The sequence below is a fragment of the Oncorhynchus mykiss genome, chromosome 30 (genome assembly GCF_057628025.1).
Source record: "Oncorhynchus mykiss isolate SJ-2025 chromosome 30, ASM5762802v1, whole genome shotgun sequence".
NCBI classification, from domain to species: Eukaryota; Metazoa; Chordata; class Actinopteri; order Salmoniformes; family Salmonidae; genus Oncorhynchus; species Oncorhynchus mykiss.
In genome coordinates, this window is record NC_143051.1 from 19,719,131 (window position 1) to 19,737,526 (window position 18,396).

Below are 18,396 nucleotides of genomic sequence, written 5' to 3' on the forward strand. Positions count from 1 at the left end.
CAGATTTTTCACTTTGTCAGCTCAGGTATTTGGCCCCACACTCTAACCGCTAGGCTACGTGCCTAGTATGTAGTATGGAAATGTAAACATATTGAATGCAGAGCAGAAAGCAACTCTGTCATATTATCTCACTGAGGAAGATTATAGAAGAGGCAAAGAATGCTGACAGAGAGAGGGAGAGAGGAAGAGAGATAGAGAAAGAGGGAGAGAGAGAGAGAGGGAGAGAGAGAGAGAGAGAGAGAGAGAGAGAGAGAGAGAGAGAGAGAGAGAGAGGGAGGGAGGGAGGGAGGGAGGGAGGGAGGGAGGGAGAGGGAGAGGGAGGGAGAGAGAGAAAGAGGGAGAGAGAGAGAGGGAGAGAGAGAGAGAGAGGGGGGGGGGGAGAGAGAGAGGAAAATAGTGAGAGAGAGAGAAAGAGGAAGAGAGGAAGAGAGACAGAGAGAAAGAGAAAGGGAAAGGAAAAGAGAGAGAGAGGAAAAGACAGAGAGCGAGCGAGGGAGATAAAGAAAGAATTGGGCTCTGAGACAGAGAGTTATGGAGAGGATGCAGAATAGAAAGACTGTCAGGAAGATGAAGAGGAAAAGGGAGAGGAAGAGTGAGAGAGGAAGAGTGAGAGAGAGGAGAGCGAGAGAGAGATGCTAAACTCTAGCTTGAGCGTCACAACACTTCAAAGCAGATTTACTACAAATATCTTGCATACTTAAACAAGCGAGGAAGTTATCCCCCAGCAAATCTCCTGACGCACATACTGAGTGCCAAATTACTAGTTCCCTCAGCTGCATGACTCCATGTTATGAGATACCAGCAATCTCTGAGGCAGGGAGTCATTTGCACAATGTCAGTTATTATTTGGAAAAGTATCAGAAATGTAACTGGGTTATACACAGCAGAACAAACACGACGAGGCAGCTCAAGAACAACATCTTATAATGTGAAAGCAAAAATAAAGACAGAGTGTTAGGCCAAACTATTTGTTGATGCATCGATAACACCAAAAATCAATAACGATTGAGATTTTTTGTCTGTTTCTCTGAAAAAAAATAGAGATTGTGTTTCTGTAGAAAATCAGCGACTAGGTATCTTCCTGAAGAGATGAATATACTTAGATAATGGAAGTGGAGATGAAAAGGGATGTTGCTATGGCTACTCAATCACAAAAACCTCCATTAGAATTATTGGCACGGCCTTGCAGCCAAGTCCTTACTCTGGGAATATTTGGACTTCCGTAGCCTTAGTCTTGTTGTTCCTCACAAGCTTCTAATCCTTATACTGCAGACTAGCCCAAATACTGCAGTCTAGTCCTAATACTGCAGTGTAGTTCTAATACTGCAGTCTTAGCCTAATACTGCAGTCTTGTCCTAATACTGCAGTCTATTTCTAATACTGCAGTCTATTTCTAATACTGCAGTCTATTCCTAATACTGCAGTCTATTTCTAATACTGCAGTCTAGTCCTAATACTGCAGTGTAGTTCTAATACTGCAGTCTTAGCCTAATACTGCAGTCTATTTCTAATACTGCAGTCTATTTCTAATACTGCAGTATATTCCTAATACTGCAGTCTATTTCTAATACTGCAGTCTATTCCTAATACTGCAGTCTATTTCTAATACTGCAGTCTATTTCTAATACTGCAGTCTATTTCTAATACTGCAGTCTATTTCTAATACTGCAGTCTTGTCCTAATACTTCAGTCTTGTCCTAATACTGCAGTCTTGTCCTAATACTGCAGTCTTGTCCTAATACTGCAGTCCTGTCCTAATACTGCAGTCCTGTCCTAATACTGCAGTCTATTTCTAATACTGCAGTCTATTTCTAATACTTCAGTCTTGTCCTAATACTTCAGTCTTGTCCTAATACTGCAGTCTTGTCCTAATACTGCAGTCTTGTCCTAATACTGCAGTCCTGTCCTAAAACTGCAGTCCTGTCCTAATACTGCAGTCTAGTCCTAATACTGCAGTCTATTCCTAATATTGCAGTCTATTCCTAATATTGCAGTCTATTCCTAATACTGCAGTCTAGTCCTAATACTACTTTGTGCTGTCTTACTACTACTCCTTTAGCTTTTCACATGGTGTTATCGCCGTCGGCATCACAGTCTGGGGAGACCATAGGTGTCTTTTGCCTTGGGGGTCTTAGCGCAGCGTTTGTTGTCACATTTGGAAAAAGCTGTGTAGCCTGAGACAAAGCTATGTCTTACTCAGGACTATTAGGGACAGACTGGCTGTCAGCTCTGACCAACATTTGACCTGTTCAGGCCCTGTCTGTCCCTGGCCCGCCTGCCTGCTCAGCAAAGTGTGACCCAGCTCTGTGGTTGTTTAGGGTCCCCAGGCCCTGACTGACATCTCCACTGACATCTGTAGTAGCACCAAGACATGAGGAAGCAACACTAGGCCCATGGTTTTAGCCAGTCAGAGAATGAGTGCATAGCTTAGAGCAAAATCTATTTACTGTGCTCTGAACCTCAACAATGCGCTAACCTCCATGACAGTGTATGTAAATGCATCAATACTGTAAATTGTTAATTCTTCAATACCTCAAGGAAAGACAGACAAATATTGAGTACAACCACAATATTCCACATGCAAGTTTTTAGTATCTACTATCTACTTTGTAATAATTCTCCCACTCTCACATGCAAGCAAGCACGCACACAAACTCCTCCGCAATCCTCACTCTCAAAAGACATAAACGTGCAAGTGAATAAGAGTGATTTAAATGGATACATACTTTGATACTCACCAACATAGCGGATACGGAAGCCCTTCTTGTTGGTGCCGTGGTCGGAGGACCAGCGCAGTGTGAGTTGGTGGCCGGTGGTAGTGATGTTGAAGGGCGCGGGGACATCACCGCTGAAGGTGGCCAGAGTCTGACTGTTAGTACTGGGACCTAGAGAGAGAGAGAGAGGAGAGGAGAGGAGAGGAGAGGAGAGAAGAGAGAGAGAGAGAGAGAGAGAGAGAGAGAGAGAGAGAGAGAGAGAGAGAGAGAGAGAGAGAGAGAGAGAGAGAGAGAGAGAGAGAGAGAGAGAGAGAGAGAGAGAGAGAGAGAGAGAGAGAGAGAGAGAGAGAGAGAGAGAGAGAGAGAGAGAGAGAGAGAGAGAGAGAGAGAGAGAGAGAGAGAGAGAGAGAGAGAGAGAGAGAGAGAGAGAGAGAGAGAGGAGAGAGAGAGAGAGAGAGAGAGAGAGAGAGAGAGAGAGAGAGAGAGAGAGAGAGAGAGAGAGAGAGAGAGAGAGAGAGAGAGAGAGAGAGAGAGAGAGAGAGAGAGAGAGAGGATGCTAACAATAAGGCAGATGTTTGTGTATTTGTGTTGAAAATCATACATTTACAAGGCTAAGAAAGAATAACAGCTTCAGTAACATTGTATTAAAGCTGCAATATGTAACTTTTTGGGCGACCAGACTAAATTCACATAAATGTGCGTTATTAATCTGTCATTCTCATTGAAAGCAAGTCTAAGAAGTGGTGCACGCTATTTCTATGCTTCCCATTCTTAAGATTAGTTTGGGCTTCTTTTACTTTCGGTTTTGTACACCAGCTTCAAACAGCTGAAAATACAATATGTTTGGTTATTAAAAATATATTTCACACCGCTTTAGATAGTATAATGATTCTCTACACTATACTTGCTTGTTATGTCACATAAACTGAAATTAGGCGAACTATTCAAATTTGAGCATCTTTAATCTTTAGTTATGAGAAGTGGGGCTGAACATTGTTCATCACAAAGGCCTTTTAGACATTACAGCATGACTCTAAATGTGTTCAGTGGTATTGTGATTGCTTCACATTCATGTTGTTGCATTCATTCAAAGGGAGGTCATACAAAGTTCTGTAGGACTTGCATTTAATACTGACACTTCTAGCCATTTCATTCCCAAATTCTCCAAACGCAATTCACTAAAGATTACATTTACAATGCCACTGCAGCCCAAGTAGACAGTTTGAACACAACACAACTCTGAGCAAAAGCAGAACAGGTTCAAAAAACATCACAGTGTGCAATGCTAGCCTGGTCCCATATCTGTTTGTGCTGTAATGAGTTGGCAAGACAGCAGAAACAGTTATGGGACCAGGCTAGTGTAATGCTACAGTAGCTACCATCAAAGACTTCTAGGATGTCGAACTCCCTCTCGGTCTGGAAGGACTCGAAGTACAATGTGATGTTGTAGCCCTTCTCTACATTGATAGTCCAGATACACATCTGCAGATTTGGGTAGCTTTCAGGGTAGCCTGGACTCAGGATTACCCCAGTAGAGTCAAACCTTACATCGTGGGCCGGGCATTGCACTGGGTGGGCACATAACAGCAGACAAAATGTATGTTAGAGGTGGATTCTGCATCTTTCGATACATGTCATTTATTCAGTGGTCACCCAGGAGACAGTACTCACTAAACTAAGTAAACACAGTCGGCCAAGAAGCAAAGCAATAAGAGGAGTGGTTACATTGTGCCGAGAAAAGAACCACCCCTTACTTTATGGGTTGTCCTTATTTATTACACAGACAATATACACTGCTCAAAAAATAAAGGGAACACTAAAATAACACATCCTAGATCTGAATGAATGAAATATTCTTATTAAGTACTTTTTTCTTTACATAGTTGAATGTGCTGACAACAAAATCACACAAAAATGATCCATGGAAATCAAATTTATCAACCCATGGAGGTCTGGATTTGGAGTCACACTCAAAATTAAAGTGGAAAACCACACTACAGGCTGATCCAACTTTGATGTAATGTCCTTAAAACAAGTCAAAATTAGGCACAGTAATGTGTGTGGCCTCCACGTGCCTGTATGACCTCCCTACAACGCCTGGGCATGCTCCTGATGAGGTGGTGGATGGTCTCCTGGGGGATCTCCTCCCAGACCTGGACTAAAGCATCCGCCAACTCCTGGACAGTCTGTGGTGCAACGTGGCGTTGGTGGATGGAGCGAGACATGATGTCCCAGATGTGCTCAATTGGATTCAGGTCTGGGGAGGGCCAGTCCAGTGGGCCAGTCCATAGCATCAATGCCTTCCTCTTGCAGGAACTGCTGACACACTCCAGCAACATGAGGTCTAGCATTGTCTTGCATTAGGAGGAACCCAGGGCCAACCGCACCAGCATATGGTCTCACAAGGGGTCTGAGGAGCTCATCTCGGTACCTAATGGCAGTCAGGCTACCTCTGGCGAGCACATGGAGGGCTGTGCGGCCCCTCAAAGAAATGCCACCCCACACCATGACTGACCCACCGCCAAACCGGTCATGCTGGAGGATGTTGCAGGCAGCAGAATGTTCTCCATGGCGTCTCCAGACTGTCACGTCTGTCACATGTGCTCAGTGTGAGAGCACAGGGCGCCAGTGGGCACAGGGCGCCAGTGGCGAATTTGCCAATCTTGGTGTTCTCTGGCAAATGCCAAACGTCCTGCACGATGTTGGGCTGTAAGCACAACCCCCACCTGTGGACGTCGGGCCCTCATACCACCCTCATGGAGTCTGTTTCTGACCGTTTGAGCAGACACATGCACATTTGTGGCCGGCTGGAGGTCATTTTGCAGGGCTCTGGCAGTGCTCCTCCTGCTCCTCCTTGCACAAAGGCGGAGGTAGCAGTCCTGCTGCTGGGTTGTTGGCCTCCTCCACGTCTCCTGATGTACTGGCCTGTCTCCTGGTAGCGCCTCCATGCTCTGGACACTACGCTGACAGACACAGCAAACCTTCTTGCCACAGCTTGATGTGCCATCCTGGATGAGCTGCACTACCTGAGCCACTTGTGTGGGTTGTAGACTCCGTCTCATGCTACCACTAGAGTGAAAGCACCGCCAGCATTCAAAAGTGACCACAACATCAGCCAGGAAGCATAGGAACTGAGAAGTGGCCTGTGGTCACCACCTGCAGAACCACTCCTTTATTCGGGGTGTCTTGCTAATTGCCTATAATTTCCACCTGTTGTCTATTCCATTTGCACAACAGCATGTAAAATGTATTGTCAATCAGTGTTGCTTCCTAAGTGGACAGTTTGATTTCACAGAAGTGTGATTGACTTGGAGTTACATTGTGTTGTTTAAGTATTCCCTTCATTTTTTTGAGCAGTCTATTTATATACAGTACCAGTCAAAAGTGTGAACACACCTACTCATTCAAGGTTTTTTATTTGTTTTTACTATTTCTACACTGTAGAATAATAGTGAAGACATCAAAACTATGAAATAACACAAATGGATTCATGTAGTAACCAAAAAAAGTGTTAAACAAATTAAAATATATGTTGTATTTGAGATTCTTTAATGTAGCCACTTGTCACGCCCTGACATTAGTTATCTATGTTTTATGTATTATTTTGGTCAGGTCAGGGTGTGACGAGGGTGGGTATGTGTGTTTTGTCCTGTGTAGGGTTTTTGTTAGATAATGTAGGTCTATGGTGGCCTGAATTGGTTCCCAATCAGAGGCAGCTGTTTATCGTTGTCTCTGATTGGGGATCCTATTTAGGTTGCCATTTTTCCATTTTGGTTTTGTGGGTTATTGTCTATGTGTAGTTGCATGTCAGCACTCGTTCTATATAGCTTCACGTTCGTTTTGTTGTTTTGTTAGTTTGTTTAGTGTATTCTTATCACGCTGCACCTTGGTCTTCTCGTTATGAAGAACGTGACAGAATAAACAAACCATAAAAGGACCAAGCAGCGTGTTAAGGAGGAATGGACCTGGGAGGAAATTTTGGACGGAGCAGGACCCTGGACGCAGGCTGAGGAGTCGCCTAGGAGCAAGAGAGGACAGCAACGACGTCGGGGAGGTAGCTCACAGAAACCCGGCCCCCCAAAAATTGCGGGGGCACATGGAGCAGTCTGCGAAGTTGAGGGGTGAGTCAGAGATTGTTGAGGAGTTATGGGACAGATTGGAGGAGAGTGAACGGAGGGGAGATTATGAGACCTTCGAGAAGTTGTTGAATAAATTGGAGGAGAGTGAAGAGAGAGAGCTGTAGGTTTGGCGTAGTATGCACGGCATTCGCCCTGAGGAGCGTGTTAGCTGTCCAATGCCACCTGTGTCAGTTCCTCGTACTCATCCTGAAACATGTGTTAATGTTTCGGAACAATTGATGCCGGCTATACACACCAGGTCTCCAGTGTACTTTCACAACCCGGTGTGTCCTGTTCCTACTCTTCACACTCTTCCTCAAGTGCGCCTTCAGAGTCCAGTACGTCATGTTCCTCCTTCCTCCACTTGCCCTGAGGTGCGTGTCATCGGCCCGGTACCACCAGTTCTGGCACCACGCACCAGGCCTCCAGTGCGCCTCTAGAGTCCAGTACGTCATGTTTCTCCTTCCCGCACTCGCCCTGAGGTGCGTGTCCTCGGCCCGGTACCACCAGTTCTGGCACCACGCACCAGGTCTCCAGTGCGCCTCCAGTGTCCAATATGTCCTGTTCTTCCTCCCTGCACTCGCCCGAGGTGCGTGTCATCAGCCCGGTACCACCAGTGCCGGCACCACACACCAGGCCTACAGTGCGCCTCGGCAGTCCAGCACGCCCTGTTCCTGCTCCTCGCACTCGCCCTGAGGTGCGTGTCACCAGCCCGGTACCACCAATGCTGGCACCACGCACCAGGCCTCCAGTGCGCCTCCAGGGTCCAGTATGCCCTGTTCCTCCTCCCCGCACTCGCCCTGAGGTGCGTGTCACCAGCCCGGTACCACCAGTGCCGGCACCACGCACCAGGCCTACAGTGCGCATCGGCAGTCCAGTACGCCTTGTACCACAAATGCCGGCACCTACAGAGCGCCTCGGAGGTCCAGAGTGTCCGGCGAAAGTACCCAGTTCAAAGCGTCCGGCGACAGTACCCAGTCCGGAGCGTCCGGCGACAGTACCCAGTCCGGAGCGTCCGGCGACGGGCCACAGTCCGGAGCCTCCAACGATGGTCCCCAGTCCGGGGTCTCCAGCGACGGTCCCCAGCCCGGGGTCTCCATGCGACGGTCCCCAGTCCAGAACATCCGGCGATGGTCCACGCAGCGAGGGTCCCCAGCCCGGGGCCTAAGGCAAGGATCCATGGGTCAGTGCTACAAGAGCGGAAGGGTGGCGGCGTCCAGAATCAGAGCTGCCACTGAGGGTAGATACCCACCCGGACCCTCCCCCAGAAGTTCAGGTTTGTGGTCGGGAGTCCGCACCTTTGGGGGGGGGGGGGGTTTGGTTTTGTGGGTTATTGTCTATATGTAGTTGCATGCCACCATTTGTTGTATTAGCTTCACGGTCGTTTGTTATTTTGTTTAATGTTCTTTCTTTATTAAAAGAGGAATGTATTCAAATCATGCTGCGCCTTGGTCTCCTCGTTATGACAAACACCAGCCTTTGCCTTGATGACAGCTTTGCACACTCTAGGCATTCTCTCAACCAGCTTCATGAGGTAGTCACCTGGAATGCATTTCAACTAACAGGTGCCTTGTTAAAAGTCATTTAAAAAATGTTTTATTTCCTTCTTAATGCTTTTGAGCCAATCAGTTGTGTTGTGACAAGGTAGGGGTGGTATACAGAAAATTGCCCTATTTGGTAAAATACCAAGTCCATATTATGGCAAGAACAGCTCAAATAAGCAAAGAGAAACGACAGTCCATCATTACTTTAAGACATGAAGGTCAATCAATGTGGAATATTTCAAGAACTTTGAAAGTTTCTTCAAGTGCAGTTGCAAAAACCATTAAGCGCTATGATGAAACTGGCTTTCATGAGGACTGCCACAGGAAAGAAAGACCCAGAGTTACCTCTGCTGCAGAGGATAAATTCATTAGAGTTAACTGCACCTCAGATTGCAACCCAAATAAATGCTTAACAGAGTTCAAGCAAAAGACACATCTCAACATCAACTGTTCAGAGGAGACTGTGTGAATAAGGCTTGAATTGCTGCAAAGAAACCACTACTAAAGGACACCAACAAGAAGAAAATACTTCTTTGGTCAAGAAACACGAGCAATGGAAATGATTTTTTATGTAACCTTTATTTTACTAGGCAAGTCAGTTAAGATGAAATTCTTATTTACAATGATGGCCTACGGGGAACAGTGGCTTAACTGCCTTGTTCAGGGGCAGAACGACAGATTTTTACCTTGTCAGCTCAGGATTTGATCCAGCAACCTTTTGGTTACTGGCCACCTCTCTAACCACTAGGATACCTGCCACCCTGGTACAAATCTGTCCTTTGGTTTGATGAGTCAAAATTTGAGATTTTGGTTCCAACCGCCGTGTCTTTGTGAGATGCAGAGTAGGTGAACGGATGATCTCCGCATGTGTGGTTCCCACCGTGAAGCATGGAGGAGGAGGTGTGATGGTGTGGGTTGCTTTTCTGGACAGCATTCTGCAGCGATACGCCAACCCATCTGGTTTGCGCTTAGTGGAACTATCATTTGTTTTTCAACAGGACAATGACCCAACACACCTCCAGGCTGTGTAAGGGCTATTTGACCAAGAAGGGGAGTGATGGAATGCTGCATCAGATGACCTGGCCTCCACAATCACCCGAACTCAACCCAATTGAGATGGTTTGGGATGAGTTGGACCGCAGAGTGAAGGAAAAGCAGCCAACAAGTGCTCAGCATATGTGGGAATTGTTGGAGAAGCATTCCAGGTGAAGCTGGTTAAGAGAATAAAAAGAGTGTGCAAAGCTGTCATCAAGGCAAAGGGTGGCTACTTTGAAGAATCTAAAATATAAAATATATTTTGATTTGTTTAACACTTTTTTGGTTACTACATGATTCCATATGTGTTATTTCACAGTTTTGATGTCTTTCCTATTATTCTACAATGTAGAAAATAGTACTAATAAAGCGAAAACTCTTGCATGAGTAGGTGTGTCCAGACTTTTGACTGGTACTGTAAATTAACTTCAAAGTTATGTGAAAACTTTCAGCTCTACTTCATTCTATTTTTAACACACGCCTGGGAGTTGGTTTTGATCGAGTTCCAGTTCCGGTTGCAAAATACTGTGACTGCCTTCCAAATGGTACCCTATTCCCTACATAGTGCACTATTTTTGACAAGAGCCCTAGTCTAAAGTAATGTACTATGTAGGCAATTGAGTGCCATTTGGGACGCAAGCTGTGAATGATGCCATGATGCGTCGAGTTTCCAGGTTTAACATATTTTTCAGGTAGATTATCAGGACAAATCCTGACAAAGTGAGTCCCACCAATGGGATCGAGGAGAGAAATATGGCACCATAAAAGATTAATGACAACAGCTGTTTAGGCCACTAAACACAGCGAAAGGGACGACACAGAAACAGAACTGGAAGAGAAGACAGAAAACACGAGGGACTGTGACAGAGCTGGGCAAAACGCATCACAGCAGCACAACATCAAATGACTAAACCCTTTTAATTACAGCTGCCACACACACACGCAAGAGTGCACACACACACGCACAAACACACTCGCAGGCTCAAACTTGTGCACACTTATGTGCACGAAGGAACGCACACACGCATGCACGCGCTCACACACACACACACCTTGACACGTGGGAGGAAGCCCGTCCATCTGAAGTCTCTCCCCCAGCCTGCATGTCAGGATCTCACTCCCCACCAGGGTGAAGCCAGGATGGCAGCGGTACCGGAGGATGTCGCCTGTGAGGAAGAGTTGAGGAGGAGGAGGAAGAGGAGAGATACCAAAAGAGAGGGAATGTTGAGAGGCGAGAGAGAGAGAGAGAAGGGTTGAATGGAGCAGAAAGTGAAAAAGACAAGTTAGCGTGTGTCTGAAAGAGAGAGAGAGACAAAGAAAGAGAGAGTGTGTAGCCTACTGTACAATCTTCAGAAAAATAATATATAGGAGAACCCTTAGAAGAACCCTTTTTGGTTTCAGGTAGAACCCATTTGGTTCCATGTAGAACTCTTTTGAGTTCCAAAGAACACAAAAGAGTTCTACCGGGAACGAAAAATGGTTCTACCTGGAATCAAAAAGGGTTCTCCTATGGGGACAACCAAAGAACCGTTTTGGAAACCTTTTTTCGAAGAATGTAGATGCACTCAGATGAAGCAGTTGTTTAATTAAGAAGGACAGCAGATGCCTGAGACGGATGGGGTGACATTCCCAAACATCCAAGGTTGAACACTGTTGATGAGTGAGTTCTAGCCTGGGTAGGACACTTCAAGACGTTATAATTAAGCAATAAGGCACGAGGGGGTGTGGTATATGGCCAATATACCACAGCTAAGGGCTGTTCTTAACACGACGCAATGCGGAGTGCCTGGATACAGCCAACAGCTGTGGTGTATATATACCACAAATTCCCGAGGTGTCTTATTACTATTATAAACTAGTTACACACGTAATTAGAACAGTAAAAAGTTATATTTTGTCATACCTGTGGTATACGGCTTTCAGACAATCAGCATTCAGGGGGCGAACCACCCAGTATATAATGCAAAATAAACCATGGTCCCTGAAGTATGAGTATTGCAGTAGTACTAGTGTTAGTGCAACCAAGAATAAATGGTGTTGAAAATCAAAAGTTATGCTCTTCATCATCGTCATCACCATCATCTACTGTAACATTCTAGTCTTTTAGAAGCCATCTGATATCTTTAAAAAGCAGCAGAGGGCCATGTCACAGATGATGATGGATGATAGTGGTTTTAGTATTCTGTACAGGGCTGCTACAGTACACACAACCACTCGCACAGACACAAACACACATACGCACAGTCTTTGGGCCTTGTTACCGGGCAAGGTGAATCCATCTCAGCCACTGTGATCGCCCACTTTCATACCCACCAATCACAGATCTAGTTGCTAACTCACCATTAATACCACGGCAAAGCAGAAATAACCCTGTGTGTCTAGCAGGGTGTGTGTGTGCGCATACGTGCATGCATGTGTGTGTCCTAGCTAGGTGTCTGTGAGTCTGAGTGTGTGTGTCTGTGTGTGTGCGTGTGTGTGCGTGTGTGAGTCCATCCATGGTATTAGTGGGGGTCACACATACAGGAGGAGGCCAGCCCTCTCTTCTCTAAGCATGGGGGATGTTGTGAAACACAGGGACATGGTACTGGTGTAAAGGGTTTCAGTTTCCTAGTTTCAGCGGCTGAAGTAAGGTCAGGACCTATACTCAAAGCATCTCAGAAATAGGTGTGGCTGATCCCCGTCCATATAATCTTCATTCATTATGAGCTAAAAAAGCTCAGCTGATCCTCGATTAGGGGCTCCATTCAATCTGCATCGCTGAAGTTCAACGTAACAACGTGATTGAAATATAAAGACAATGTTTCTGCGTTAGCGGAGACTGCATCTACGTTAATTAAACGCTGCATACGTCAGCTAAATCTTTAAATAAAAATGTTGATCACACGCTTCAGCATTACAGATTGAATCGAACCCGAGCACCCTGAGACACTTTATGAATACATGCCCAGGAGTATTCTTGACCATGTGATCTGACCAGGAAAAACTACAGGTCATAGTTATAACCAACATCACCAGAGTTTTTCCTGATTAGGTCAGGTGGTTAGAAAAACCTCCTCGTCCTAAGTATGAAGAGTAGTGAGGAGGCCCAATCTCTCCCAAACGAGCCATTAGAAAAATTGAGACTATTCTGGGATTGAACTAAAGGCCTTACCTATTTCAAGCTCCCCGTCCTCCATGAGTATATCAGCGTTAGTGGCCTCAGGGGGCGCCTGGCAGATCCTCAGCTGGTACGCTAGAATAGGAAGAAGGAGGAAGAAGCAGGAAGAAGGAAGAAGGAGGAGGAAGAAGGAAGAAGGAGGAGGAAGAAGAAGAAGGAAGAAGGAGGAGGAAGGAAAAAGAAAGAGGAAGAAGGAAGACGGAAGAATGAGGAAGGAGGAAGAAAGAAGAGATGAAAAAAGTGTAAAGAACATTTCAACAGAAATGCAAAAGTAGTAATGCTCTTTTTTTTGTTAAGCACTTACTGCACTGGCACTGTTTTGTATTCTATCAAACATGGAATTAAATTAAGAATATTTTGATCTCTTGGTTATTCCTGTTGATGGTTTGAACGTGAGTTTCTGCTAAACTCAACAGTAATGCAAAGCCAATCACCCCACCTGTGCCACCACTACCGCCGACCTACTTGCAAAATCACAGATCTCCATTGATTTCCCATGTCTGGACAAAAGAGCATCAGCATTGGGGAGGAGGAAAAACGGACATTTGAAAGGTTAAGCTTAAATGGAAAAAAAATATCAGATTCCACACCTCCTCTACCTGGCTGCATAACAATTAATTCAGCAGCAATGGGATCACGACGGTGTGTTTAAGGGCATCAGATAAGCCCAGTGTACCTTTTGGGAATCAATAGAGCAGTCAAACTGGGAGGTGCTGGGACCGACGCACTGCTAACGATCTGAGGAAAGCGAACGCTGCTAGCTGGCGCTAATGACAGGATAAAATAAGGTGATACAGGTCGGAGCCGTGCCCAGGGAGAGATATTATTACACTGTACACACACAAGCACACGCAAATGCACGGACGGAGAGACATACAGACACAGATAGACACACACGAACACACACTCGAACACACACTCGAACACACACTCGAACACACACACACACACACACACACACACACACACACACTGCTAATGACAGAATGAATGAATGAATAATATAAGGTAACGGGAAATATTACCAAGGCAAGGGGAAATATTACCAAGGCAAGGGGAAATATTACCAAGGCAAGGGGAAATATTACCAAGGCAAGGGGAAATATTACCAAGGCAAGGGGAAATATTACCAAGGCAAGGGGAAATATTACCAAGGCAAGGGGAAATATTACCAAGGCAAGGGGAAATATTACCATATTACCACTGAATCTTACAGCCAACATCTTTCAGGACTGCATAAACAGACTACACCCATTACTCAGCTACCTGGCAGTGTCATGGCAACACAAACTAGGAGGGAAAATCAAAAACAGTCATTGATCATTCATTCAACTATTGAGTAATATTTGAAGGCAATCTATCATGCACCAAATACATTGAAAGTGTAGTATGCTGCTAAAAATACAATAGGTATGCTAATACTATAAAGTACTGGAGCTAGTTAGAGCATTACTCAACTGGTCTGCGCTTCAAATAGCACCCTTGTCCCCATAGGGCTCTGGTCAAAAGTAGCACACTACCATATCTAGGGAATCACTGTATAGGAATCACTGTCTGACTCTCTCCCTCTCTTCCAGTATATATAGACAGGCTGAAGCACCATCAACATTTGTTAATTGTGGGAACCGTTTCACCGTCTTAATTGGTGCATTAATTATCAGGAATAACACAGTGGTCTATTTGTACCAATCCCCATCCCTGGCACAACCAGGCACCGACGTCTCAAAAACGCAAACCCCACCCATCTGGTTCTTAGGCAGGCTAAAGCAAAAACTCAAAATATGTCAAAGATTTCAAATAGTATTTGAACCCAGGTCTGATACACAGTACTTATTTTTCTCCCAGGCATGAACAGGGATGTATTCACTGGGAAACAAACAGAAGCCAACAGAACGAAACGGGGAGGGACCTACCTTTATTTGTCCAATAAGAAACTCTTGATATGGTTTGCTGCTTTGTGCACTAATGAATACACCCCAGCTAACAGAGTAGACAGAGGAGAGGAGGGAGGAAGCTAGCTTTCTCTAACAGGAGCTTTGGCTCCAGACGATGCTGGTTGCTAGAATAAAACGAATTAAGTAGCGAGAGCCACTTACCATGTGGCTCCTGTTCAATGTGCTAGCTGATTAATAAGATTCCTTTGGAGGCTCTGCAGGGAGAGGAAGGAGAGCGAGCACAGAGGGAACAGGGGAGGGGGGTAGAGGGATGAGGGGGGAGCATGTGTATGTGTGTGTGGGTGGGCGTTAGGTGGTGAGAGGGTCGTGTGTGTGTGTGTGTGTGTGTGTGTGTGTGTGTGTGTGTGTGTGTGTGTGTGTGTGTGAGATTGTGAAGTTGGAGAATATGTGTGCGTGTGTTTGTGTGTATTGGCAACTGAAGCGAAAGCTATGAAGAGTCAATGACACTGACAGCTACTTTCTATGTCCCCATGAGAGACTGATGCACTCTTACAAAAAGGTTATTTGGCTGTTCCCATAGGATAACCCTTTTGGATTCCAGTTAGAACCCTTTTGGGTTCCATGTAGATCTCGCTGTAGAAATGGTTCTACCTGCAACCAAAAAGGGTTCTACAAAGGGTTCTCCTTTGGGGACAGTCGAAGAACCCTTTAAGGTTCTAGATAGCACATTTTTTCTAAGAGTGTAGTTCTCACAAAAGAGCTCAATAAAAAGGAGGAAAACATGACAGCTTCTTCTATGTATTTCCCCAGTGGGATTTATCTACACTAACTAGGTTTCCATCCAATTGGCAACAGATTTTCATGCAAATATTCTAGAACCTGCATAAAGAAAACATGCACCTTTTCCCATCAGTGGTGTTTCCACTAAACTGACTTGTTGTGATACAAATCAGTACGTGATGACGTAGTGCACAGAAAAATTGCATTTTCCGCTTAAGTTTTCATGTACAGAATAAAAATCTAAAGTTCAATGTGTTTCCATCGTATTTTCAACTCTACCGATAGTTTTGTCACAAAAACCGTTACGTTAAATAGCAAATGTGCCTACCTTGGTCCAGCCAAGAGCGCGCAGACACAGTGCGGATAAGCTGTGCGGGTAGGCTAGTTTACATGGTGAGATGATTATGGATAAGTGAAGGAACATTTGTATTTGATTTTTTTTTTATACAGTTTGACTTTTACTCGCCTAAAAACTGGATGGAAACGTGGTTACTGTGAACGATGAAGATAATCACCAGTCAAAACTAGTGGGCTCTGGGAATTGAGTCATCAAATCATGATGTCTGCATAATGTCCTGAATAACTATGCAATTTTTCAACTTAAACCCTCTCTTAACAGAATTGGAAAAAGTGACAGTTTTGCATTTTGCTTGTTGAAGATTATTCAGAGAGATAATCATATTCCATCTATTTACCCCCGGCCAATCTTTGATGTGACCGAAATGAAAACACTTTTTTTTTTGTAAGTCTGGACTGCAAACGACATGAATAAACCGGCTATAGACTATAATCTGATTACTTGACAGTTGAGGACAGTTGAGGACATTCTAATATAGTAAATTAATATATTTTACTAATACTAAACGTTATATAAATCTTGGTTAATTCACAGCAAAGCAGAGTGTTCACTAAGGGGAAATAAAATTGTCTCTCTAACTCGGTGGCTCTTTTAAAATAAATCAAAGCTAAACTCATTACAGAGGCAGAGTAATTCCCATGCCAAATCCATGTAAATATAGAGAAACATTGCTGCGCATTCTCTCCAGTCTAGTACATTCAGAGAGGAGCAACAGACCAGATATGTGGTTAGGGATTGCTTCATTAGACTATAGGGATCGAAGTACAGATGAATAATAATGATAATAATAGTATTTGTCAAATAGTTCTCCGTTACCTTTGAACATCTGACCGACAAATTAAACATTGTTTAATAACTGTAATCAACCAACAGCAACTGTTGATCCATACTGTATCAAACTGCAGTTTACCCATAATCCATTTGGACAGAGCTGAAACTAAAGTGACAGCTAAGCACCTCAACAGTTATAGTAAAGTGATTGGAGTACCTTTTAAGCCACCCCACCGTCCGCAATCGAGGCAGACTGGTTAACAGGAAGAGACGTTTGATACAGGCCACGATCGATAAGCACTTGTAGTTAAGTCATAAATGCTGGCTGTAGCAGAACAACAGGGGCTTTGCTATTGGGCTGATAAATCTGTTTATTCCAGTAGCACCGTGTCAACAATCAGTGTAAGAGCAGCCTTGTGTGTAATCGGTCATTCCACAGAGAGAGGCTACTGTAAACTAGTACCAGCTATATAGAGAACTGGAATGACTGATTTACACTATAAAGCTGACCTGAACCGGACTGAGCTGGCTGAGGTATTTTTATTCTTATAGAGAAGGGATTTACACTATAATGCCAATCAGACATACAGTGCTGGCTTGGATAGTTTCTTTTCACATTCTCCTTCCCAGCCCTGTTTCAGCAACTATAATGGATATGTAATCAAGCTTGCCCAGTACAGCTCAGCTCAGCTTATTATTATTATCACTATTATTGGCTTGGTTTGGCTCAGCAGTGTGTATACAATACAGTATGTGACTGGATGGCTGTTTAGAAAAACTAGATTTGGTCGAGTACTCATTGCTCAGAGTGCAGCCTGTAGTCAATAATCTATGTGTATAGAGCCACAAACCTTCACTGATTTATCACTGTCAGATGGGAGAGAGGAATTGAAGTGCAATAAGTCAGGATTTAATTGACTATGAAAATGAGCTGAGCCAATAATGAGTACTGGCTGCCATGCGTGTCAGAGGCCCAAGGCAGTCAGGGTGCATGAGGAGGAGGAGGAGGATAAGGAGGAGGAAGCGGAAGAAGAGGAAGAGGAGGAGGAGGATGAGAAGGTAGCGGAAGAGGAAGGGGAGGAGGAGGAATAGGAGGATGAGGAAGATGAGGAGGGGGAGGAAGAGGAGGAAGAGGAGGACTAGGAGCTTCACTCTGCTGCCTTTCAGGCCATTGATCTTTCTCTACCTCTCACTCCCTCACTCTCTTCCTTCCATTTGATCGCCATCTTTGTCTCTGTATTGTCCTTTATGTATCTCTCCCATGCCCATCTCTCAGATGAAGTGCTCACCATGGTAACTGAGCACGAAGAATCCGCTGCCGCTGAAGTCGCTGTGGAACTTAATGAGGATCTGGTTGGAGGTGCTGTAGACCGACTCCAGCGCTGTGTTCCCACTGAACTGACCGATCTGGGGGGAGCTCTGGTCCGGACCATCCCTGTGACAGAGACAGAGAGACACACACACACACACACACACACACACACACATACACACACTGATCAAATCCCTCTCCTTGGGCAAGTGACAATGTCAATAGAAAATGAAAACAACAAATTGACAACAAATTGACCAACACAAACATAGCTTTGAAAGGAGTACATTGGAAATCTCTGCACATTTTCCCACGTCAATGTAGAGTGCAGTCCATTCAATCATTGACATCAGGCATCTGGCATCAACGTTCAACAGGTACAGCTGTAGCGACAAACTATATAGCTGTAATTACAAACTGTATAGCTGTACTGTATAGCTGTAATTACAAACTGTATAGCTGTACTGTATAGCTGTAATTACAAACTGTATAGCTGTACTGTATAGCTGTAATTACAAACTGTATAGCTGTAATTACAAACTGTATAGCTGTACTGTATAGCTGTAAATACAAACTGTATAGCTGTACTGTATAGCTGTAATTACAAACTGTATAGCTGTAATTACAAACTGTATAGCTGTACTGTATAGCTGTAATTACAAACTGTATAGCTGTACTGTATAGCTGTAATTACAAACTGTATAGCTGTACT

General features: G+C 44.5%; 1 protein-coding gene across 3 annotated transcripts in view; it reads right to left on the reverse strand.

Moving 5' to 3' along the window:
• LOC110489401 (CUB and sushi domain-containing protein 3) overlaps positions 1-18,396 on the reverse strand; it is a 660,686-nt gene that overhangs the window by 101,232 nt on the left and 541,058 nt on the right. For 2 of the 3 annotated variants that reach the window (XM_036971421.2, XM_090227754.1), the window contains 5 exons: positions 17,662-17,807; positions 12,563-12,643; positions 10,464-10,577; positions 4,094-4,282; positions 2,727-2,885 (listed from right to left, as the gene is read on the reverse strand). In XM_036971421.2, the coding sequence (XP_036827316.2) occupies positions 2,727-2,885; positions 4,094-4,282; positions 10,464-10,577; positions 12,563-12,643; positions 17,662-17,807 (689 nt within the window). The remainder of the gene's footprint in view (positions 1-2,726; positions 2,886-4,093; positions 4,283-10,463; positions 10,578-12,562; positions 12,644-17,661; positions 17,808-18,396) is intronic. The other variant, XM_036971422.2, reaches the window with a different exon arrangement.